We start from the raw sequence: 25,696 nt of genomic DNA, 5'->3' as shown, positions 1-25,696 counted from the left end.
ACAGACTGGGTCTACATCCTCACAGGCTTTCAGAGTGGAATTGCCCTATATTGCCCTATGAGTGGAGAGAATAAGACTGACTTTGTATCGGGGGATGAGTTTTGGATATCAGATCCACTCTGCTAAAATAAACACTGAAGGGAATTTTATTTATTGACAAACTGTGGAGGATATAGCTGTTGTTAATGGCAGTGATGTTGTATTCATGCTGTGATTCAGTACAATTTCTTCCCTTGATATATTGATTTGTGCATCAAACTCAGAAGACAACTTCACACAGCACAAATTGTTTTTCTCCAAGCTTGCCAGTCATTCGAAGTGAGAAAATGTATCACCACAGGCAGCCATATCATCATGAAGCAGAGGATTAAGGCTGTGCAGTTTTGCTTCACAATCTCCCAATACTCAGTATTATTGTGTTGTCAAAGGCTTTCATGGCCAGAATCACTGGGTTGCTGTGAGTCTTTTGGGTTGTATGGTTATGTTCCAGTAGCATTCTCTCTTGACATTTCACTTGCATCTATGGCTTGTTCAGAGGTCTGTTGGAAATGAGGCAAGTGGGGTGTATACATATCTGTGGAATGTCCAGGGTGTGCAAAACAACTCTTGGTTGCTTGAAGCAAGTATGAATGTTGCAATTTGCCAGCTTGATTAGCATTGCAAACAGCTGCAAAGCCTGGCTGTTGCTGCCTGGGAGGCATCCTTTGTTTGGGAAGTGTTAGCTTCCCTGTTTCTAAGTGTAAGTGGTGTGCTTTATTTGCTGTCTTGATTCTGGTGGTTTTTTTTAATACTGGTAACCAGATTTTGGTCATTTTCATGGTTTCCTCCTTTCTGTTGAAATTGTCCACATGCTTGTGGATTTCAGTGGCTTCTCTGTGTAGTCTGACATGATGATTTTCAGAGTGGTTCAGCATTTCTGTGATCTCAAATAATATTCTGTGTCCAGGTTGGTTCATCAAGTAGTCTGCTATAGCTGACTTCTCTGGCTGTTTTAGTTTGCAGTGGCTTTCATGTTCCTTGATTTGTGTTTGGGCAATGCTGCTAGGTTTGTAGACTTGTCCATAACTATACGGTAGACTTCTGTAGAGGTGAGAGGATCCCTCTTCTCCTTCGCTGAATGTAGCATTTGTTGGATTTTCTTGGTGGGTCTGTAGATTGTCTGTTGATCTACAGACCCACCAAGAAAATCCAACAAATGCTACTGAGTGTTTATAATCTCTGTATATAAAATATATCTCAAAGATCTATTTCCTAGGCCAGTCGTTCTGTTGCCAGCAGCTAACATGTTTCTAATAAGATGATAGACCTCATCCCAAAAGTCCAAAGCATTGATTTGGAAAGTAAGAAAGTAAGATTCTCAGAGAAAGAAAATTGGTGGGAAAAAATAATGTCAAGGCAAAAGAAAGCCATTACGAAAATCTATAAGAAATTACTTGAATGGTCGACAGAAACAGAGCAAGGAAAAGATTGCATGGTTAAATGGGCAGCAAATGTCAGCCACACAATCAAGATGGAAGGTTGGGAAAAAATTGGAATTGTAAATTAAAATATACATATGCATACAATTTGAAAGAGAATTGGTTCAAAATGATGTACCAGTAGTATATATTCCCCAAAATTGGCTAAATTAAAATATTAAAATTTGCAGGACAAAGGCTGGAAGTGTGAATATCAAGTGGGTTCTTTTTATCATATGTGATGAACCTGCAAAATAGCAAAGAATTATTGGAAGGAAATACAAGAAAGAATCCAAAAAACATTGGACATAAAAATGCAACTAAAACCAGAATACTACGTATTAGGAATAGCAGATATGGATTTTTTTGGGGGGGGGGGGGGATCAACTTTATAACTACCTTATGAAGACTGCCAGAATAATATATGCTAAAAATTAGAGAACGAAAGAAGCACCATCTATTGACCAATGGCTCTTGAAAATTATTGAAATGATGCACAAATTAATTCAGCTATTACCTAGTCATGATAACAGTGCCAAAATAGGGACGGATTGGACATTTTTAAAGACTATATGAAATAAGTGAAAATGAAAATGATAATATAGCTAAGGAAAAGACAATGAGAATTAACTGTTCCAACTTGGAAGAAGTAAGAAGAAGGAGAGCACAAACAAGAAAGAAATAGAATAACGAAGCTTCTACCATGATGCAGAAGATTGGAGGTCAACCAAAATCCCCCTTGCCCCCTTATTTTTAGGTGTTCCTTCCTTCCTTCCCCTCCCCATCTTTTCCTTCTTTTTTATGATACAGTACTTAAAACTGTTTATTAATATATATATATATATATATATATATATATATATATATATATATATATATTTAAAAACACAAAAGTCCATGGATTCGTCTCGGTGGGAGGCCGGGGGGACCTGTCGCACCACACCCTGCATTGCATGAGTTGCCGGGGGGAAATGTTGCCACCCACTTCTCCCTATTATCCTGAAGGCAACATGGGAAGGCTCCCACGTTGCTGTGGTGGTGGTATATGGCACTTCCTCTCCCTTTTCCCAAAGGAACCCAGCTGGATGTACACATGCATCATGTAATGGGCTCCATCGGGAAAGAGGACATCAAGTGGTGTACAATGACGGAAAAGAGCCCGTCTGATGAGGTGACCCTGGGTTAATCACATACTCCCAGTCTCAAAAAATCCTGTGATAAGTTTGCCATCAGTTGGAAATAATCTGAAGGCATGCAACAACAAATATTCCTGCAAAACCTTTGCCATTGTGCGCATGGGAAATTCTCAAGTCTAATGAAATGACAGACCTTGTTGTACCAATTTGCCAAACTCAGCTCAGTTGTGGAGAGGGGCAAAGTAGCAGGAACACCCCACAGATCTAAAGCTGGAAGGAGAATGAAAAATAATCTTTTCCCACCTTCCTTCTAATCTCAAATGGTGCTCCTGGCATTGCTTCCCTTTATCCAATTGTTTCTATATAGAAAACCAGATGGGTTTGGCTATTAGCTTTGCTTGAGCTGGTAGTAGTTGGCACACAGATGGATAATGAAGGCCCTTCGTTTTCTAATATAAAATTGAAGTTGTTAGGAAAAGGAAACAAATCCCAGGCAAGCAACATGTTCTGTGAGCACTACCAGTGGGAGTAGCAAAGCAGGCATGAGAAATAGCCCATCAATAGGACAAAATGTCTTCTCATTTTGCAAATATCAGAGCCAAACAAAGAGGAAATGGGAATGTTTGGAAGAGATTAATGACTAACTAGGATTTGGAATGTATGAGTAGCAAGTTCCCAGAAATGAGCAGATCCAATGTTTACACTTGGATATGCCAGTCCAAGAGCATAACAGTCTTCTCTCTTCAGCTTTGGGGCCAAAGATTGACCGACATTTTGTGTTTGTTATATAAAAGGATCAGAAACAGCTTCCATGCCTTCTGAATTTCTGGCAGGCAACTAAATTTGTGCTATTTCAATTGGCCTCTACCCACTAATATTAGGAGCAGCTGCTGTTTTCAAGTACAGTATGTGTTTGGTTTTTTTACACGCTGGCTTTAGAATTATTTTTAAAGAGAAGTTTTCTGTTGGTTGTATTTGCTATTTCAAATGTTTTTATCCATTGCACATCACTTCCAGGGGCCCAATAAGCAAAGAAATGATGAACACAAACCTTAAATTATAATAAATACATTTGCAATATTAGTAGATGCTAATAAGCGGAGCAGAAGTGGGGAACCTGTGACCTTCCACATATGGTTGGACTCCAGTTCCCAATAATTCATATTATGGGTCATAGTGGGGTTGCTGGGACATGGAGTTCAGTGGAGCCACCTGATGACATAGTGAGTTTCCACCAAAGCACAGCGGGTGGCATCCATGGACAGCATCTGTGAACAGCATCAACTACTTCTGTCAATAGAAACTGGAAGGATGGGATTCCCTGTATCCACTCACAACTCCTGTCTCAGCAAACCACAACACTTTCAGATGCAGGTTTTTGGGGGCTGTGGAAGGCTGGATTGGGGAGCGGAGAGGAGGAAGTCTCACCCATAGCAGGGGATGCCCACTAGTGACATGCTGGATTGGAGCCTTTACATTACTTTCATTCAACCAATGCAGGAGTAATAACATTCCCCAAATATCCCGACTTAGAAGAGATGGTCTCCCACCTTTTCAGCTGTTAGTTTCTCCCTCCCCTCCCAATTTCCCCCTTTGTACTCAGCCTACTTCAATTGTTGCAAAGTGGTTTGCAACTGTAAATGTTGTTTGCAGTCAATTAACTAGAAAGGAGACAGTGAGAAGAGAACAGGGTGAAATATCTTGCCTCTTCCAACAGGTCAGGACAAAAGCAAACAGCCCCTCTTCACCTTTGTGTGCTTCCTCGTTATTATATTTTGCCATTTTGACCACACTCCAAAGTTGATCAGATGTGTCTCAGGTTTCATCTGTGAAATGTTGGAGACACCATTCTGTTTCAGGACTTTAAAAGACAACAATGGTGAACCCTGACTCCTATCAGTACTGACAATACTGGGATAGATGGGAAAAGGTCTCAGTATTGAGAGATCCCAATGTTTCAGCTCAGAACACTGTCACAGAGTACTGGAAAAGATCAATACTATGCCCAGACTGTTGTTCATCTAATCCCAGTGTGTCTTGCAATTTTTAGATGGACAAATTTTTATTTAAGGAAATTAGTTCCATAAATCCCATGGGGTAGCCAACAATAATATTTTCACAATGTGTTAACTAATAATTACTCAATTTAATAAATAATTTCAATTGTTCCTGCCAATTTACTGCTTAGTGAATTGTTATCCTGAGTTTAATCAGTTTTTGTTATTAGTGTCAATTTGCTGCCATGGCACTGAATTAATTCTTCAATTTTCAATTGTTTAGCATTATTCCATTAATGTTCAAACCTAACATTCTAAGCTGTGTTCAGAATAAAAACAGAATGATAGAGGAGGGTATTCACTTTGCTTCTTTGTGCTTGATCATATTGTGGGCATCACAGTACTTAAGTGCCAGCTTGTTGCTTATGAGAGACCAAATAGGCAAATAAATAATTTAATGAAATCCATACTCTAAGACTTAATCCCCTTATTTGATTAAGAAAAGCTCTATTACCCTTCCTCTCCATTGGCATAGAGTTTCTCCTTCTGGGCTCTTGCCCTGTGCACTACAAGTGCTCTTGGTAGGACTAGTTTGTGTACTACAGCAAGGATGGGCCCATCAGATCTTGATGGACAGCAGTTCCCATCAGTTCTGGCTAGGAGCTACAGGCCAATAACGCCTGAAGTTTCACAGTTGTCGAGCACTGTACTGTAAGGATCTGAGAAGAAGTGTCAGTCAAAGTCTATGTTTTTTTTAATTGTGTCAGAAGCGACTTGAGAACATACAGCAAATCACTCCTGTGTTGTGAGAGAATTGGCCGCCTGCAGCGACGTTGCCCAGGGGATGCTTGGATGTGTTACCATCCTCATGGGAGGCTTTTCTCATGTCCCTGCAAGCTAGATCTGACAGACAGGAGCTCATCCCATCTCGTGGATTTGAACTGGCAACCTTCAGATCAGCAACCCAACCTTCAGGTCAGCAGTTCAGCCAGCACAAGGGTTTAATCCATTGCTCCACCACGGCTCCTTAAAATTTATGGTGATGCTCTGCCACTGTGTCCTGATACAGGGGGCAATAAGTCAGGGTTTAATAAATTACAGCATATTATTTTCTTTCAGGGGCTTATTATTTGTCATCATTAGAATTAAAGGTTACCAAATCATGTTCTTTTTTTCTTCATAAAAATTGTACGTTTTAAAAAACCACTGAACTAAAATATGGCCATGAACTAACCACCTTACACAATGTGTCCCTCTCTACTGAATCTATCAGCTCCAACAGCCATTCCTCTATGACAGGTAATGTTTTCTTAAACCACATCTTTTCCTTAACATGTTCTTTCATTTCAAATTCAACAACATTTACAATTTTAGCAGCTACTAATAGTTTCATATAGCCATTATCTATACATAATTACACCTTCAATTCTGACTCATTCAAACCCATACATCTTTTTATTTATTTATTTACTAGCTGTACTTGGCCACATGTTGCTGTGGCCCTGTCTGGTTCAATGGAAAAGCGTGAAAAGAGAAAGAGAAGGTTTCTAATATAGTTTAATTCACAATGGTTGTGGGTATACAATATTTTAGTTGTTCAATTGTCTGTGCAGATATAGAGATTGTTTGGTTTGCCAGCTGTAGAACATGCAACATATAATTGTCCATGTGAGAAGCAATCCGTGTCTAAATCTTAACTGCAGAATTCTAAAGATTGGGCCTGAGCTTTGTTGATGGTAACTGCAAATGCCAATCGAATTGGGAATTGCAATCTCTTAAATTGAAATGGCATATCCGTTGGAATCAAAGGAATGCAAGGAATGAGGACATCTTCAACCCATAATATCAACAAAGATAATCCACAATGTCTGCTTTGGACTGGATTATATGTCAGTGTAAACTTAGGGCCCTTCCTCACAACCATATTACCCACAACATGAAGGCAGATCATCCACAATGTCTGCTCTGAAATGGGCTATCTGAGTCCATATTGCCATGTAACCCAGTTCAAACTGGATGGTATGCAGCTGTGTGAAAGGGGCCAAAAGAAAGATCCAGTGTGCCCAAAAGAGCCCCGATGAAATAAATAATAAACATACAGCGACATTCCTGAGGGCGGGTGTGGCATTGGAGGAGGGAAGGAGGGAGTAAGGCCCGCCCCCCACAGATGAGACAAGGATTGACAGTGAGGGCTTTTTTAAAGGGGGCTTTGAAGTTAGGGAACCCCAACAAAGTTTTGTCCAAATTTCAAAGCAATCGGTGAAGTATTTTGGGAGTTTTGTGTGTTGAACAAACAAACATTTACATTTTTATTTATATAGAAGATTTTAAGTTGTAATGTTTTTGATTGTGAGCCGCTTTGAGGCCGCTTCCACACAACTGAATAAAATCCCACATTATCTGCTTTGAACTGGGTTATATGGCATTGTGGACTCTGGGCCCTTCCACACAGCCATATAACCCAGAATATCAAGGCTGAGAAACCCATAATATCTGCTTTGAACTGGGATATATGGCAGTGTGGACTGAGATAATCCAGGTCAAAGGAGCTATTGTGGGATTTTCTGCATTGATATTCTGTGGCCCCTTCCACACAGATATATAAAATCCACATTGAACAGGACTATATGGTAATGTGGACTCAGGTAATCCAGTTGAAAGGAGATATTGTCAATTATCAGCCATGATATTCTGGGTTATATGGTTGTGTGGAAGAGATAAAGCGGAATATAAATACAGTAGAGTTCCAGTAATCCGAGTTCCGGTTAACCGACACTCTGTATTATCCGAGGCGCTGCCGAGGGTGCCCCTCCCTCTCCCTCTCCTCTCTTTTTTTTAATTTTTATTTATAATTTTCAAATACAGTGCACATTTAAAAACGGGGATAGGTGTAAAAACATAAGGACAAGGGAAAGATATACATAACAAAGGGAAGGGGGGGTGAGGGTATAAAAGAAAAAAAAAAGAAAAAAGGAAACAGAGGGGTAAGGGACAGGGAATCGGGATTCACATCATAGGGAAGAACATATTACAGGGAACATCAATCTAAAGGGAAGTAAAACTTCCATTCTTCAATTATCTTATTATATAACACTGTATTCAAACTTTCTTTTTCCAATTAAACACAACTATTAAACATGTTTCAAATAATTTCTTAACATATTCTTCCAGTTTACTCCGATTTGTCCTTCTAATAGGTTTTCCTCTCATTTCTTTCAAAAGGAACGTAAGTTTGTCCATGTTTTGAATTTCTTCTATCTTGTGTATCCAAAGATCTTTTCCCCCTCTCCTTCTCTTGTGTTCCTTCCTGGGGTAGCCCGAGGAAGGGAGAGAAGGGAGCTTGAGAGGAGAGGGAGAGGGAGAAAGAAGTACCCCTTGCGCGTTGCTAGGCAGCAGCGCACACGGGGTGCTTCCCTGGGCCGAGGGCTCGCCAAGGGATGAGCCCTCGCCCCTTGGGAAGCGCCCATGAGCGATGCTAGGCAGCAGCGCACACGGGTGCTTCCCTGAGCCGAGTACTCGTCATAGGGACAAGCCCCTTGGGAAGCACCCGTGAGCGTTGCTAGGCAGCAGCGCTCACAGGTGCTTCCCTAAACCGGATTGTCGGGAGGGATAATAGGGCTTCCCTATTATCCATCAGTTCCAGTTATTCGACATTCAGCCCGCCCATTTATGTTGAATAACCGGAACTCTACTGTAGGTAAATAAATAATAAATAAATTATTATGTGGCATTCAACCTTTGAGCTATCTCCTGTTATTTTTTGGACTTCATTTCCCAGAAACCAGTGCGATTGAATTCAGGGAGTCAAAGTCCAAACAGCTTGGGGCGCCAGAAGTGTCTGCCCTTTCTGTGCCGCTGGGCCCTGCTGCCCACTGCTTTGAGTTCCACCTCGTCTGCCTCTTGTGCCTCCCCGTGGCCCTTCATTCACCACTGCTCTGCCATGAAGCCGTGGGCCAGGTTCCTCCTGCTCCTTGGAGCTGCAGCAGTTTCATGCAATAGTCATTAGAATACCACACCCAGCATTGTACTGTGTGGTGGAGGTACTTCAACCACTGCTCCCATAAATGAAGCAGAGAAATGTTGGAAATGACAGTATAAAAGGTACCTATGATGGAGATCAATATCTTGTGTTAAAGTGAGGCAGGGAGGAAAAGATGGACCCTGTTTCTGTGAGAAGCTGTTTGATATTCTTGCAGCTCTGACATGACCTTGCCCCATCCATTCTGTCACACAGAATGAAATTTTCTTTTTCATATGCAAATTCATGCGGATACATTTTATATTACTGAGGCTGCAATTCTGTATGATTGCGCTGTGAGCCAGGAGAATACCATGACTCAGGAGCAGATCGTGTGTTTTAGACTCAGAGGGAGATATCCTTTATGGTAGAGCATAACATAATACTTTGGCACTACAACTGGACATTCAACACAGCCTATGTGCCTTCATGTTGACTCTGATCACCCTGTACTATGGCTTTCTTATCAGGATTTGTCCAAATAAGGTTTCCATTGCCTTCCTCTAAGGCTGAGAGAATGTGACTTGACTAGCTGAGTGAAGGATTGAATCCTAGTCTCCCAGAAGCCTTGTCCAGTACTCAGGTCATTACACCACACTGGCTCCTTTGTTTCATTAATATATCTTTTTGTATTTATATAATTTGTAGAGTGCAGAGGATGAGATCTGTATTTTGGAAGAATTAAGGGTGGCAATACTGCAGTGCATCTGTGTTTTTTCAGCACATGTCTCTTGCCTACAAGTGGTAGTAAGTGACCAAGTGTCGGGCCAAGGAGAGGTTTTATCCTTGCTGTAAATACAGTATGTTACTTTCCCCACCCCCATAGACATGAGTGCTAGGCTGTAGCACAGCTAGTTAATTGCCAGCAGCAACAGATCACTGGCAACCGGAAGGTTGGCAAGTTCAAATCCTGTCAGATTGAGCTGCCGACTTTAGCCTAGCTTATTGTCCACCTAAGCAGTTTCAAAACAGCTGAGCTGTGAGTAGAGAAATTAGGCACCGCTTAAATCGGGGAGGTATTTTACGACACCAGAAAAATACCAGCGATCAAAGAACAAAGGAGGGAAAATTCTGTGATCAAAAGGGCTTATTGTCATAGTGGATGGAGCGACAGCACCCTCTGTGGCCAGGATCAAGCACAACCTTGAGGCAAAGATGTTGGAAAAATACCGAAATACCTCTCTCTGTCTGTCTTCTATCCCTTTACTTGTATCCCTTTACTTGCCTAGAGAAAACTAAAGGTTGCAGCTTGGGGATACAACTGGGATGAGAGTAGTACCTATCACCTGCCATCATTAAGATTCAAGCTGCCTCGTGGGTCCATTTCGGGTAAAGTATCTTGGTGCTATTCAAGTTTGACAGAAAGTTGGGAGAACAGGATGAAGGGTTGGAAACTGAATAATACACACACACACACACACAAATAATCTATTAGGAAACTGGAAGGTTTCACAGTACAGTTTCTTTACCAATGGGTAAAGACCTAATGCTATACAATTTCACCAGTTTTTACTGAGCTCCCTTAATTTGGCTTTCTTTGAGTGTGCCAACTATGCAGTATTCCAAAATCAACTTAAAGGAGATTGAATATCACAGCGCTCTTGCTTTTGCCTTAGCCTTATGATTTGCAACATTGAAGATTCAATAAATTTCCATTTTGTCGCTGTTTCAAAGTGGCTGTTCCCATGGAAGCCAAAGTTCAGCAAGTCAAAAGAAGACTTACTCTGGATGTGTTGTTGCCTCAGGGAGAAATCTTTCTTCTGGAAACCCAGAATGGAAATACTGACTCCTGGAGGGATCAAGGACTATATTTAAATGGTCATTAACTAGCCACTGATTGCTGTGAACAACACTATTGGGTGCATGCCCTCCATTAACAGCAAATAGTAACATGAAAACAGTAAACAACAGTCTTCATTATATTAATCTCTTGGGCATAAATCGAAATTCCTGCAATTTTCTGTCTGTGAAAGTTGTTATATAAGAAGAGAGTATTTTTCTGCAGGGGGGAAAGGTGTCAAGCCAAAATGAAAACTACCATGCCTCTATTGATTTAAATGACAAACTATCAACACAACGGGGATTGGGATGCTCTTGTGCAACATATATTTAAAGAAAATGTATGTGTGTAACAATGCTGGTCATTTTACTGCCAGCCTGCACTTTATTGCCATCATCCCACTTGAATCCTCCACACCTAGGGATTTAAAAAAAACAACAACAAACCACAATATGTGTATATGTGTCTCTCAGTGTGTACAAAAAAGGAGCATCTTTCAATGCAAGTTCTCATGTTAATTACTAGTAATTAAAAGGATTAAGTCCACAGTGCAATAATAAAACTGTTGCATGTGAAGGCAAAAGGGGTAGGTTGCGGAGGCGATGAATATTCATCACAGATCTTGAACTTGGCTGTCAGCCAAAGACACTCTTTGGAGGCTCTTCTTTGGGCTTGTCAAAGACCGTCTCCCCTCCTGTGCGGTCTCGGCTGAATATGGATGGTGCGGCAGCACCAGATTGCTCTGGAAAAAGAACAGGAGTCAATTAATACCTCCGCAAGAGGAATATGCACACAGTGGCAGCTGTGGTCTGGAGAAACAGAATACAAGATATGCATCTCATTGAATGGCCCACAGCTTATGCTTAAAAGGAGATGCTCTTCACATATGCAGGGGTTTAGTTGGAGAAGACGGATTTCAAAAAGAGCCCAATGCATGACACCTTCCTCTCTATTTTGGAAGGTTCTTTCTCTGAAAAAATTATCCTATGATCTTTAACCACTTGACATTTAAAGTATAGGTGACTCCTTAGCAGTAGCGTGTAATGACAACCTCAGTTATTGATTTAGCGATACAACAGCACTGTCCCAAACTAATGATCCAACTACAAACCAAAAGGAAAATCGCCTGAAGGTGATTTTATATAACTGTGCACAAAACAAAGTTTATGTACATTGATCAACCAGAAAGCAAAGGTGTTGCTGTTGTCAAAGGCTTTTATGGCTGGAATCACTGGGGTGTTGTGCATTTTCCGGGCTGCATGGCCATGTTCCAGAAGCATTCTCTCCTGCCACAGATGTGGGTGAAACATCAGGAGAGAATGCTTCTGGAACATGGCCATGCAGCCCAAAAAAATGAACAACAACCCAAAGGTGTTGCTATCTAAGCTACCCATGATCTAAACATTTTCATTTTTTTTGAGTACTTAGAAATTCCAGATATGGGATGCTCAACCCAGAGATGGAAATAAAGAATCAAATTGCAAGAGTCCACTAAGGGACCACTAAGTCCACAAATGGGAGAGAAAGCAGGTTCAGAGCATGGTAGTAAAGTCAGCCCTCTATATCTGCACCTAAGGATTCAACCATCTATGGCTTGAAAATATTGTTTAAAAAATCCACAAAGTAAAACTTGATTTTGCCATTGTATATGTAAGCAATATTATTTCACTATACCATTGTCGATAATGGAACTTGAGTATCCACAGATTTTGTTATCCACTGGAGGATGGGGGGACAAACCCCAATGGATACCAAGAGCCTACTACATACTACTGCCTAAGAAAAAGCCACCTTGTAGGATTTTGCAAAGAAGACAGGTACCAAGTTCCTGTCCAGAAGAAGAGAGGAAAAGGCAGGGATAATAAGTTGGCACTGGAGGAGAAAATCTGTAAGAGAGACCTGTGCTGTGTTTCCTTGTTCTCTTTGGCAAGGAACTGTTGTTGTTTTCAAAATTGATGTCTGGCAGTGGCTCTCACCATGTAAGTGTGGATAACATTCACCTTTTCAACTATAAATGCTTGTATTGGCTGATAAACCCAGAGACCAATGCAAGTATAGGGAGCTTTAGTACATTTGCCTCATTGACAGGCGAAGGGTGCATCTACACTGGGGAATTAATGCATCTACACTTTAACTGCCATGGCTTGATGCTATGGAACTCTGAGATTTGTAAATTTACAAAGTCTTCAACTTTCTCTGCAAAAGAGTGCTAGTGCTTCATCAGACTACAAATCCAAGGATTCTATATCATTGAGCCATGACAGTTAAAGCCGTGTCAAACTGCATTCATTCTACAGTGTAGATGCACCCTAAATTGTAATCAAGCATATCTCATGTCATTGTAATTTCACTTATAACCGAAAAGCTAAGCAGAACTGACATGCTTCATGATATAAGGTTCATTTTAGATGTGAGCTCAAACAGCTTTCAGTCCACAGGTTACATTCTATCATGTGTATGCAGAATTAAGTCCCAGTTTTGCTTGAACACATGTTAAAACAGTTTGGAGGGAAATGAGGTCCTTTCCGTGTTTTATTGAAGTGCAGCTCCCATTAACTCCCATGATGAGATGTTCAACAACTGCTGTAGGGCCACATGTGCTTCTGATTTAAAGAAAAAGAATCTATGCAAACATGTGCTTCTCATAGCTGGAAGCTTGGTGACCTGCTATTTTAAAGGGCTTACTGCCACAGGCAGAGATTCTCATAACATTAAATTCTAAAGTTATATTTCAAAGATGACTACTACTTCTAGCTGAACAGTGGTACACACTCACCACACTGCTTCATGACTTGGTATGTTTTGGATTTGATTTCCTGGTTGCTAGAGAGTTTTCCTCTAGCTCCTTTGAGATCTTCCTCTTTCACTGGAGGGCGTTTCTTTTTCACAGGAGCTGGCTATAAATAAATTGATTGATTGATCAATATTTCTTTAAAAAGAGAGAGAAGTTTGTACAATAACATACACCGAAATCAGCTCTCAGCGGCAAATGAGATAACTGGACCTTCTGTAAATATTCTGCCATTCCATCCAGTTATTTGACTAAACATTGACAAATGACCAAATGCAGCAGAATCAACCACACATAGACTCAATTAACCTTATTTCAGTCAAGTTTATTTCAATATTTTGAGAGGGCCTTCAGAGAATAATTGATATTTGGGGTAGTACAGGGTTCTATGTTGTTGAGGATACTTTTGCATGTTTTACACTTCTGTAGGGATTTCTCTTTTATTTGGGAGAAAAAATTAGCTAAAAATTACAGTATTCTTGAATAGTGGTAGGGTAGGGAACTAGTGAAGGGTTTTTGAGACCATAAAAGTGTGGTCCTGGGGCTTCACTGTGTCCACCACCCCTAATAGTACATGGAGGTGCAATATGGAGATTTTCTGTTTATGTTCAAGAACTTCTCTAACATAAATTACCAGATTGAATGCAGATCTAACTGGTAGATTAACTGAAATGAATGGAGCTTGAGATTTAGTAATGACTCTTTTAAGTGTCGTCTTTCAAAAACATAGGACCTCCTCACATTGGGTTATGCTCCATTTATATCAGTAAGCATCTCATATTTTTTTTAGGACTGAATGCATATGGTATTCAGATGGGATGCATATTAACTCCATCACACCCAATTCTTACTTCTTCATCACACTAGAGTTTGGATAGACTTTAAATCCACTTTTGGAAGGAGCCCTTAAACAGCTCAGCCAGGCAGGTGCTGGGCCTCACCAAACTACAAACCCCAGAATTCTGCAGGCAGAAACCAGATTTAAAGTGGATAAATGGGATGGCGTTGTTGTGTGCCTTCAAATTGTTTCTGAATTATGATGATCGTGTTATGGGATTTTCTGAGGCCAAGTGTGTGTGACTTGCCCATTAGATGTACATATAGTCTCCCTTTTCAAACTCTTACCCAACTTTTCTTTCTCCCTCTCTCCTCTCACATCAGTGAAATTCAAATTTAACATGCTTGGGGCAAGGGTCTTCATGTTACTTTAAAGGATTTTGAAACTGATGGTAGTGTTCTAAGTAAAGAGGAGGACAAGAATTTATAGGGATAGCAATTGTCCTGTCCCAACCTAGATACCTGCAGTTTAGACAAAATGTTAACTGTCAACCAGTGCAAAAGGAAACCAGCTTCATTATAGACTATCTGAAAGCAACTCTTGTCAAAATATTTTTTATAAAAACGACTATTGAAACATATCTCCGTCTACGCGATTCTTCATAAAATGCGTTTCTGTAGGGGAGAAAGAATAATTGACTCAGTATTCTCCTTGTTGCAAGAACTTTGTTGAAAGCTTTGCAATTACCCAAGATGTTCTCGTAGTATGAAGAAAGTCTTCCCACTCTTGACTTAAAAATTTCCTTGCCCTCACCAGCATGTGGTCAGGGCAGGGTGGGAACAACCAAGGATCATCCTGCTATGTTCTCATAGCAGGATGCATCATGATCATGACTTCACCCCAAGACTTTTGAGGGTCTGCCAAGAGATCCAGAAGGTTGCCAGGAGGATGACAGCAGCTGCACCATCACATGCCAGCTGTCAGAGCCCAGCCAGAAGAGTCTCACTGTCCCTTGCCCTCACTTGGCCACTACATGGCTGGGGAGGTAAGAAAATGGAGTGTCTCTTAGTAGGTGGAAATAGTGTTATTGCTGTGTGTCTTCATTTCCAGTTTATGGTACCCTAAGGCAAACCTATCAAAGGACTTTCTGCGGATTTACATGGCTGAGTGGGCATTCACACCCTAGTCTCCAGAGTCCTAGTCCAACACACTCAAACCACTATGCCACATTGTCTCCTGAACAATACTTTGGGACTATTCAAAGACTCAGAAGGAGAACACTAAGGGGCTTCTTCTTGGGAATGGGCTTTTAGGACCAGGATTTATTTCATTTGGGTTCTCTGGCACTTGCAAAAACCCAATTGTTCTCCTTTTTCATTTATTTTCCACTAGACTTCAAATATTGTTTATAATGTTAGGAATGTGTGTGTCCAGTTTTGGAAGTACTGTACAGCACTACAGCATTTGTTTGATTTGGGTGTTATTGGTCTCCTCCACTCTGAGACTGTCTTCATTCTAAATATAAAAATGCCCAATGTAATACTGCTTTGGCAAAAATATCAATACGGCTGAAGTACTTCTTTCTGGAAGTTGTCATGGTTTGTCATATACAGTATACATAGTCCTGGTGGTAAATGGCTTGCAGAATGGTTCCAAAGAGCTTTAGGTTAAGTAGAACACAAGAACAGATCTACATATTTAAAGAATGCATGGGAATATTTTGCTTCCAGTTCATTGTGGGAACAAAAAGAACATTTTTGATCCCTAGGGAACCAGAAACACAGCCAGCCAAAGAACATGAAAACTGAAAGTAAAGGGCAATGATTTTCTAGTGTTTGGAAAGCAGCCACTGAGTAAACACTGTGTGGTATATTTTGTAGCCACAGAGTAAGGTAGTCATACTGTGGGACCACATGCTAGATAAGAAGTAATGTGCACTTCTTTATTTTATAGAATTTTTTATTCTGCTTTTCAATTAAGGAATCTCAAAGTTATAATAAAATTAAAATGCCAAATTATGCTTTATGCTGCCATATGCCATTGTAAAAATGCATGATGCACTCCTGTTGGGGAAAATAATTGCTACATTTGAGGTACCTTTTCCAATCATCAGCCAGCTTTTGGTTATTTGAGCTGGCAGAGTTAATCTCCTTGGTTAGATGGCAAGCCAGAATTTTAAATATAGAAGCGATTTTAAATCACTTCTATATAGAAGGACAACTTGCAGGCTTAGTTCACATCTGATTCTTCTCCCCTCACCCTCCCAAGACACTACACCTACCCAGCAAAGTAGTCAATAGTCAGAATGGATAGTAATTGGCAAGAGTCATCTTGGCATCAAGACCAAAATATGACTCCTGCCATAGAGCACTATTATTTCCAGTGTTATTGAAGTGACAAGTTTAGTCACAGGCAGAGTTTTTGCCAAGAAAACATTCCTAGGCAGCAGGCACAACCATCTATCCTACAATTTATCTGCAACTGTGACAGGAAAAGCGAGTGCTTGTTTATAAGAGCTCTACTATCGCCTTTAGCTACGATTTACTTTAAGCAGAAAAGAAGCAGAACCAAATTCCTCTACATAGCCTTTTCAAAATGCTTCTGAACAGCTTCTGTGGCCCAAGAATACCTTCCATTCCTAGCTGTAATATAACCGTTAGGAAACTGCAATTTTCTTACATATCCTCCTATGAAGAAAGCTGCATTTGTTCAAGTGAGACGTAGCTCCATTCTAAGCCCATGTTAGGATAATACCGAGAGAGCGAGAGAGCGAGAGAGAGAGCGAGAGAGAGAGAGAGAGAGAGAACACACAAGCACAAAGAAGGAGGCAGAACAAATTTGAACCACTGAAGCTATTTGTTCAGATTGTTACTCTAAATATTTTGGCTCAAAAGTGGATTTTATTCTGGTGCTCAAAGTAATGAGACCATTCTGTTCCTTGTCATTCAGACTTCTTTGTGTCCAGCATATACATCTGAGAACGAGGGGCCCCCGGTGGCACAGTGGATTAAACCCTTGTGCCGGCAGGACTGATGACTTGAAGGTTGAGTTGTTGACCTGAAGGTTGCCAGTTTGAATCCAACCCAGGGAGAGTGCGGATGAGCTTCCCCTATCAGCTCCAGCTCCTTGTGGGGACACGAGAGAAGCCTCCCACAAAGATGGTAAAAACATCTGGGCATCCCCTGGGCAACGTCCTTGCAGACGGCCAATTCTCTCACACCAGAAGCAACTTGCAGTTTCTCAAGTCGCTACTGACACAAAAAATGAAAATCTGAGAACTGGAAAGCCCAAAAGAGAGGAAGTAACACTTTTACAAAACTGAACTATTCTACAAGTGCACAATCATAAATGAAAGCAGAAGGTTGGTAAACGTTGGGACTATAACTTTAAATATTTTGGATACATGTATATTGATACCAGTCATAAAAAAGCAAGGTTGAAGCAACAGATATGCTACAGTTGTGTCAGTCCCTAAAGCGTACTTTGATTTAGAATTGCTACCAAGTGATGTTTTCCACAGCATGGATTAATTGCTAAACCTAAGATGACAGCACTGCACGGGATAAAATATGAAAAGGAATAGGAAGAAAGACATAAACACATCCTGCATTGAATTTGCAAAGGCTATTGGTGTTACAAATGTAGATAAAACCAAAAGTTGTAATTGCAGTAAATGGGAAAAGGAAGATTCATACCTGTGACATGGCTGCAGCCCGTAGACGAGCACCGATCTAGTAGTCTCCTCTGTTAAGATCCAAATTCCACAGTAGCCTGCTTAGTCTAACTTATATAGACTCTTGCGTGAGGTCATTCCACTGGGTCATCTTCCCAATCTAGTTCCTGGAGTGTTTGGGGTTGACACAGCCTTGATGCTGAGAGGTTTATTCTTAGCAGTGACTGGAGATTGTAGCATTTACTGAAGAGTATGACTGGAGTGAGAAGAACCGCACAAGTGACAAGAGAAGACAGCTGGGGCAGCAGACCTTGTCCCCCCGCCCTTCTTAAAAAAGCCTTTCTTCCAAGGGAACCCTCTGAGACTCTATTTATAGCTTTAAAGGGCAAAGCTTTGTATTGCGGATGCTCCTTGTAGGCTGCAGTATGTATAGCTTACTGATGATGACACAGAGCAGGATGGAACATTATTATTATTATTATGACAGGTATTATTTTACTCTTTATTAAAAGGATACATAAGTACATTTACATTGAAGAAGATGAGAATAATGATTTGATCAGAGTTGGACAGTTTTATTTTAATTTGAGCTTTATGTAAATATTCAAAAACATTTAACCTACTGATGCCTCAATTAATGTAATTTTATTGGTATCTATTTTTATTTCTGAAAATTATCACCCTTGGCTTATACTGGAGTAAATGTTTTCCCAGTTTTTTTGTGGTAAAATTAGGTGCCTCGGTTTATATTCGGGTCGGCTTATACTCGAGTATATACGGTAATATGTCTGCTAGACATATGTTGTTAAGCCATCTTTCCCTACATTTCCAAAGTTTCAACCATTTTAGCAATGCCCACTACAAATTAAAACACCCCAATATTCTAATCATAGTTGAAGACAAGAAGTGATTCACACACATTTTCAAAACTTTATTGTAAACCGTTATTCAGGTATAACATATATCCCTTCCTTTTAAATGAAACACCATCCATTACGCGTGGTCTACAGAGCATCATAATTCACTTTTTTAATCTCATAGGGCTAATTCCCTTCTTCATTTTGATAACTCCAAGAGCATATAAAACCCTGTATACAAAGGCATAGATTCAGACTTGTACTCAGTGGAGGTCTGCTCCTAATGGGGTGAGCAGACCTTCACTGAGATGTTGGTTGATGTTCAGCAATTCCTCCTTCCTTCTGAAGGCCTGTGTCCTCTTGGAGTCTGCCCTGGAGGGGTTCCTCCAGCAGGACTGGCAATGTGAGAGGTGGTGCTGGAGAAAGAGGGGACTAGTGAAAATTCCTCCCATGTCATGGATCCAAACTAAAGAGTATCCCTAAAAATGATACTGCAGTTTAATTTGAAAACAATAGTGACTTCCCATCCTTTAAATTCAAACATCAGAAGTTCATTCAGGTGCAGTACAAATCCTCTATGATCTGATGCAATTAGATTTCTTGGTGTTCATTGTGGCTGTCATTAGTTTTGCATAAAAAAGCTGCAGGTTTGCAATAGGGTACAGATGCTGCTCAGATATTAAATAGGAGAATTTTGATCACCACTCTTTTCTTTTCTCTACTTCCCTTCCAACAAAGCAAAGTTTGGGCAATGCTTATAGGTGAATGCCTAGAGAACACTTTGCATTGCTTCAATTTGATTCCTATTTCAATGAGTATAAGGTCTTCTCCCTGAAAATAAACTTTTCACATGTTTTGACAGCAATATTTATATCATTTTACTGAGGACCTTAAAGTTAAAAAATTAAGACTGCAGGATAATCCCAGCATTTCCAAATAATTATGCTGAACTCCTGATGTCATGAACAAGCAATTATGCAAATCCAACCTGTTTCGTTGTTTGTTGCAATGTTTAGGGAAGCTACTCACTTGTTTTTCAACTTTAGTACTATGCTATATGTTTATAAGTGCAATAAAGAATTGAATTAGTCACAGTAAATCCAATTAGCAACTTTAAAAAAAATGAACACAGACTGAACTGTACCTGTCCATATACCTAGCAGCTGAATGCTAAAGTGGGTAGAACTACTGGAGAACAATTTACATTCTGCTTTCTTTCTCTGTCTACTCCATATTTTCACAATTCACTGAAGAATAAGCCAATACGTTCAACCCCATTTGAATGCAAGACAAAATGAATCACTGTCTCCTGTTTCCAAAAATATTTTTAAAAGCCAAGTTTAAGTTATTTGTTCAAATTCAACTAAACTGAATTTCTACAGATTTGAGAAATTTTTAAAAAGGAACAAAGCGTAATAAAGCAAGCTGAATATTCAAGGCAAAGTTTATACTCTACCTATAGTTCAGCTTCTTCACAGAGTTGTATCTTTCTACCAGTGGAATAGACATCACTGGCAAGACTGCACTTTTGCTCCCTCTTGCAGTCCCTCTGGTTGGGAGAACCCTCAGAAGCCGGTTTGGGGAGCATGCGAAGGGCAGCCTGGGGAGCAAAAGAAGCCTCTGTTTCATAGGCAGTTGCCTATTGAAACTGGCTCACTGTGTAGTGTCTACAGAACTCACTACCCCAAAAGGTCGTGATTAGATAACCTTTTAAAAAGACTCAGGCAAATTTAGCATGTGTCTAGCAATGGCTATCAGTTCCTGACAGTTACATGGATTGCTTCATAGAAATAGTATACAGTCGTCCCTCCACATTTGCGGTTTTGACTTCTGCTAATTTGATTGTTCAAAGATTTGATTTAAAATGTTCTCTTTAGGAACCTTTAGGTCCTCCAGTACTAATTCTACTGTCATCTATTTTCTGTCATGCTGGAGGAACTAGAGATTTCTAGAGAGAACACCTCTTTAGAAATCTCTAGGTCCTCCAATGTGATTCTCTGGTCAGTTTCCAGTGGAAATTGACCAAAGTTGTGCCAAAAGACTTAGAAATTCCTGAGAGGTACATTAAAATGCTAGGCACTGGTGACTTATCAGAAGACCATGGATGTCATGCTCTGCTTGACAGTTTTAAAAGCACAGTGTGCTTCATACAACAGCAAGGGTGAGAAAAATACACAGCAGTGGCCTGCCTGTCCACATTCACACACTATAGGGGCATTAAAATAGCCACCCACACAGTTTTGCCCCTTTCCATTTCCTTGCCCTGTTTAGGGTCTGGTTTTTTAAAACTAGAAGTGATTATTCAGTCTTGGGTTTTTGGGGGTGGAGGTGGGAAGAGTGAAATGCCCTGCCATACTTTCTAGAAGGGACATAGTCAGCTATTTTTAGGGTAGTGTCTGAGAATAGGAGCAGCCCCCCAGGTCTTGGATCGGGCAAATGTGACCCCGTTCCTTCGGATGTTACCCATTCTTGGCATAAGTGCTGAATGCTCTGTTAGAAACAGAACATATCATTCACCAACATAATGATTAATGTTATTAAGCACAATGTGCATATATTTACATTTAACATTTTAGATTATACCTTTGGTCCATAGTTCTTCCTTCATTCTTTCAAAAATGATTGTTAAACATTCTTGAAATATAGAAAAAAATAAGCAATACCAAGATTTCCTCATTATTTTTTTACATCTTTGTCTTAAGCTGTTCTATGATGCCTGGTGTTATTGAACAGAATCAATAAATATCTGAGGTCTATTTAACATTAGACTACTGAAATACAATTAAGGCTTTGGATTTATTGTTAGTTAAGGATTTCTGAATTCAACACTGTTTGAAATAGACGTTTTACTGAACAGAAGCCACAGGAGAGAATATGAGTAAAACCAAGCTTTTCAATTTAGTCAGCTGTTATTAGCATAAAAAGGTAAAAGGTACATGACAGATGTTCATCTCTATTTGTTTCACTACCTCAAAGAAAAAGTCATTTTTTCAATTCTTAGTACCGCTATACCACTAAACTGATGTCTTGTTAGTATCTGCTTGATTTGATAAATCATATCTGTTGTGTGCAGACAAGGAATATCACACAGATAAGACAAAACCTGCTTCAGGGTACAATGCTCAACAGAATAGTAATTCACAGAATTAGAAATGTACAATTAATATAAAAACAAGTTAGAAGTCAACATTGATCAAGGACATTTCCCAGCCTCATAATAGGGGTGTTTCCCCCCTATTTAGTTAAACATTGTTTTCCCTTTTTTCAAACCTGAACCTCCACAAGTAACAAGGTATTGCAAGTATAAGACAGCACTGACCGCTATGTTACTTTGAACATGCATGGTCTAAGAAAATGCTCCTTTTGTAGAGCTGGCCCCAAATACCTCCTGCCCAAAGAAAATAACAAGATGATGCTTCTTCCTACTCCGTGTACAAATTCCTACCAAACCACCAGCTGAACCCTAAAGGGACTGTGTTCAACATCATAGCTGAGGTAGCAGGCTGCCTCGGGAGTTACAGGGGAGGTGACATAAAACACTCAACTTTGCCACACAGCAACCTGTTGCTATTCCCCAACCACACCACTGCATCTGATGAATGGTAGGACTGACCCTGCTTTTCTAGGTAGCAGGTGAGCAAGCTGAACATTGCTTGCTACAGAACTACTGCTATCCAAATACAGTAACAATAAAAGTAACAATGGTGCCATGGACTTTGTCTTCTAAGGTGCAGTGATTCCCCCTCCCCTTCCCCCAAAACCAACAACCTGTGCAGCTTACCACATTTAAGGCAGCATACACTTATAAAAACTGTAAAAAAATATCTCTGAAGAGTTCCAAGCTCTGGCCAGTGACTATGTTTTAAGGCTTGAAAGACAGTCTGATATTCAGACACTAATAAGTTTGCATTTTTTTCTGAAATCACTTTTGCTGTTTTGTAACAATCAGAATATTCAAAAACATATGGAGGATGGAGTAAATGAAATTACATATACAAGTATTCCATTGAGGGAAATTTCCAATAACCATAGGACTGCAATTACCTTACAATTAATGGAAACAAATGTTTGTCATGCTATACTTCTGTTCTTGCTTAAATGAGATAGGCATGTCCCCCCCTTCTGAGAAAACTGGGAAGTGGTGGTTACTGAACTTTAGGAAAGTCAACAGAGAAATAATGAGGATTATCAAAAAAATGCTCTTTAGAGGATTTATTACATTAGCAGTCACAGCTGTTGACCACATGATGAGGTTGTAATATTAAAGATTTTTTTAAAGGAATGTTGCCTCACTTTCGGACTAGTTGAGAAGCAATATCAGAATTAGGAAGCCAATATGATTAAATGTTTCTTCAGTGTCCAACCAACATACAGAAGAAACAATGTTATTTTTTTTTCATATTAAAGTGCACAGGACTGCACATAAACAGAAGTGTACCCAAGTTACAGATGTCAGCAGTGGTGAAATCCACCAAGTACTGTTGCCACTCTATCACATTATGATTCAGGGTTGTCAAACACTTTAATACGAGGCGCTGTATATTTATTAGCCACTTGGTCACCATTTTCCTTTGTCAGCATGTTAACCTCCTACATGAAACAGAGACAATGACAATGTCACTCACAAAAAAGAGCATAATTTTTTTTCACAAAGAGAATCCATAAATATCCCAGTATGAAAATATAACTTAAATATAAAAGTTCAATCAGGTAACAGGAACTTGGAAGGAAAAAAAATCTTTGTTCATCCCAATAGTTCCATAAGTATCCTTAAGTAGTAAACTGAGATAAGAATATTACCGTAAGTTACAATTTGTAACCACAAAATTATTCTGATCTAGGAATATGCTGCAAAAGTCAATCTTCAGTAACAAAACACACTGATTCAGATTCTGTTAATCCCAACATCTCTTCCTTCAGGAACCATTGCTGCAATGATGATATCCTATGGCCTGTCTTCTGCGAGATTACTCCAAATCTCCTTGGTGACAACAATTTTTGCACGCATGATTAGAGGATACCCTTGCATATTTGGTCAGTGTTTTGATAGTGCAATTGAAACAGGTAGCTTTTCCAACTTTCTGTGTTCCATTTATCTGTGCTCCATTTTTCTGAGTCACATTTTCCAGGCAACAGGAATAATGTTCCCAAGTAAAAAACCACTGACCATTAACAGTTTTGTCTTAAACCTGCAAATGTACAGGCCACATAATCTGTGTCATACAGGCAGACCAAATCGGTGCTTCTTTTTTTTAACAGACTTTAAACTAGTTAATCTACGAAGATCCTCTTCGACATCTGATTCTTCCATTTCATCATCTGCTGAAATCAGGATCTACAGACAAAATTTTATATTATTAGATGAGATACACTTCTCTTTCTTTCCCATCAGAAGTATCTTCAAACTCACACACTTTTTAAAAAAGAGTCCATATTTTAGTAAATGGTAGCTGCTATTTGCCTTGTTTGCTGCAGATTGGTATACTGTTGCAATAGCATCATCTAGAGTAGAATCCCATTCTTTCCATTTCCGGATCTTATCACTGTGTTTACTATAGATAAACACATTTTGGTATCTCAAATGTTAAACCTGTTTCTGGAACTATTTGACCAGCTGATTCCAAAAATGGCATCAGTTTCCCCTATCAGCTCTAGTTTTTGGTACAGAATATATGCCATCTATGTCTTCATCTGAACACCCATAAAATCATGATAACCATATCTAAGAAACCTGTGATGATGTGGTCTGTCCAATGGAATTTTCTGAATCGGTGTTCCAAATAATCCCAGAAAAAGGCAAGACACCTAGATTTTTTTTGGTTGAGCTGTATAATCCAACACCAAACACATGTTTTTCTTCGCCAATGTTGGTGCTGCTGAAAAAACACACATTTTCCAACTAGAAATAAAGCCTATACACCATAGTTGATCTTCTTGAGCTGTTCCAGGCTTTCATTTAACTAAGAAATCAACTGTTTTCAATTAGCTTCCTATTGGCTAAAGGCTTCCCCTGGGCCTAAAACATCCCAGCTGAAAGCTAAAAGATTGAGAAATTGTACTTATTGTGAGGTTTGATTCTGGGATGGCAGGAGGAGTAATCCCCTAAAATTGGGTTCATCCCAGTAGGGAGCAAAAATATGGCAGGTCTCTCTCTCTCTCTCTCTCTCTCTCTCTCTCTCTCTCTCTCTCTCTCTCTCTCTCCCCCCCCCCCCCCCACTCCCTGTGAATATGTGGTATTTTGGGGGCCAAAACAGGCTGGGAGGTAGAGGTCAGTGCAGAGTCTCTCTGAAGTACTGCAATGAGTCAATAGTAGAGGGCAGTGAAAGAAGGAGATTTTAATTGACTTCATGATCTGGACACTTCAGGGCTAGTAATTCAGTTCATTTACTTAGGTTAAGGAATCCAAATAAACTGCAAAAGCTCAACATAAAAAACTTAGGAAAATATTAATGTCCCTTGGAAAAATGGATATGAGAGAAAATTAATTGCAGAGCCATAAGCAATGGAGTGAACCCAAAAAAGAGTAAACACAGGACTTGCCTCTGACTCAGATTCCTCATGTGAGGCTGCTCTCCTGTATCGAACTTTACTTCCATTCCTCGAATCTTGCCCTGGCTCTTTCTCTTCAAGTTTAGCTTTTGTCTTCCCTTTCTTCATAAGGAAGTTATCAACTACCCAGAACATAAACGCCTGTAACAGCAGAAAAGCCGAAATTAAGTGTTACTGATCAATCATATATAGCAGGGGTCCCCAAACTTTAGAAGCAGAGGGCCGTTCCACAATCCTTCAGACTGTTGAGGGGGCGAATTATCATTTGAAAAAAACAAAACAAATTCCTATGCATACTGCACATGTCTTATTTGTAGTGCAACAACAACAACAAAGCAATACAATATTTTAAAATGAAAACAATTTTAACCAACATAAACCTATCAGGATTTCAATGGAAAGTTTGGGCCTGCTACTGGCCAATGAGATAGTCAAGTTAATTAGGATTGTTGTTGTTGTGTGCCTTCAAGTCATTTCAGACTTTGGCCGAGCCTAAGTCTAAAATTAATTATTTATTTACTGCATTTATTTACTACATTTATATCCCACCCTTCTCATCCCGAAAGGGACTCAGAGCAGCTGTATGTACACACAATATATTATATTATTAGCATAACACAATATTAGCATTATATATTACTATATTGAACTATACCACTA

The 25,696-nt window shown here is 39.7% G+C and overlaps 1 protein-coding gene across 2 annotated transcripts in view; it reads right to left on the bottom strand.

Annotated features, from left to right (window-relative positions):
• Positions 1 to 10,729: 10,729 nt before the first annotated feature.
• LOC103277937 (musculoskeletal embryonic nuclear protein 1) overlaps positions 10,730 to 25,696 on the bottom strand; it is a 63,491-nt gene continuing 48,524 nt past the window's right edge. The window contains exons 7-11 of one of the 2 annotated variants that reach the window (XM_062970028.1): positions 25,028 to 25,177; positions 23,716 to 23,822; positions 16,971 to 16,986; positions 13,165 to 13,285; positions 10,730 to 11,130 (exon numbers count right to left, since the gene is read on the bottom strand). In XM_062970028.1, the coding sequence (XP_062826098.1) occupies positions 11,024 to 11,130; positions 13,165 to 13,285; positions 16,971 to 16,986; positions 23,716 to 23,822; positions 25,028 to 25,177 (501 nt within the window). In that variant the 3' untranslated portion in view covers positions 10,730 to 11,023. Of the gene's footprint in view, positions 11,131 to 13,164; positions 13,286 to 16,970; positions 16,987 to 17,652; positions 17,887 to 19,943; positions 23,692 to 23,715; positions 23,823 to 25,027; positions 25,178 to 25,696 lie in introns of those variants that run through there. The other variant, XM_062970027.1, reaches the window with a different exon arrangement.

Source organism: Anolis carolinensis, chromosome 2, assembly GCF_035594765.1.
Source record: "Anolis carolinensis isolate JA03-04 chromosome 2, rAnoCar3.1.pri, whole genome shotgun sequence".
Lineage (NCBI taxonomy): Eukaryota > Metazoa > Chordata > Lepidosauria > Squamata > Dactyloidae > Anolis > Anolis carolinensis.
This window is presented reverse-complemented; position numbering and strand designations above follow the sequence as displayed.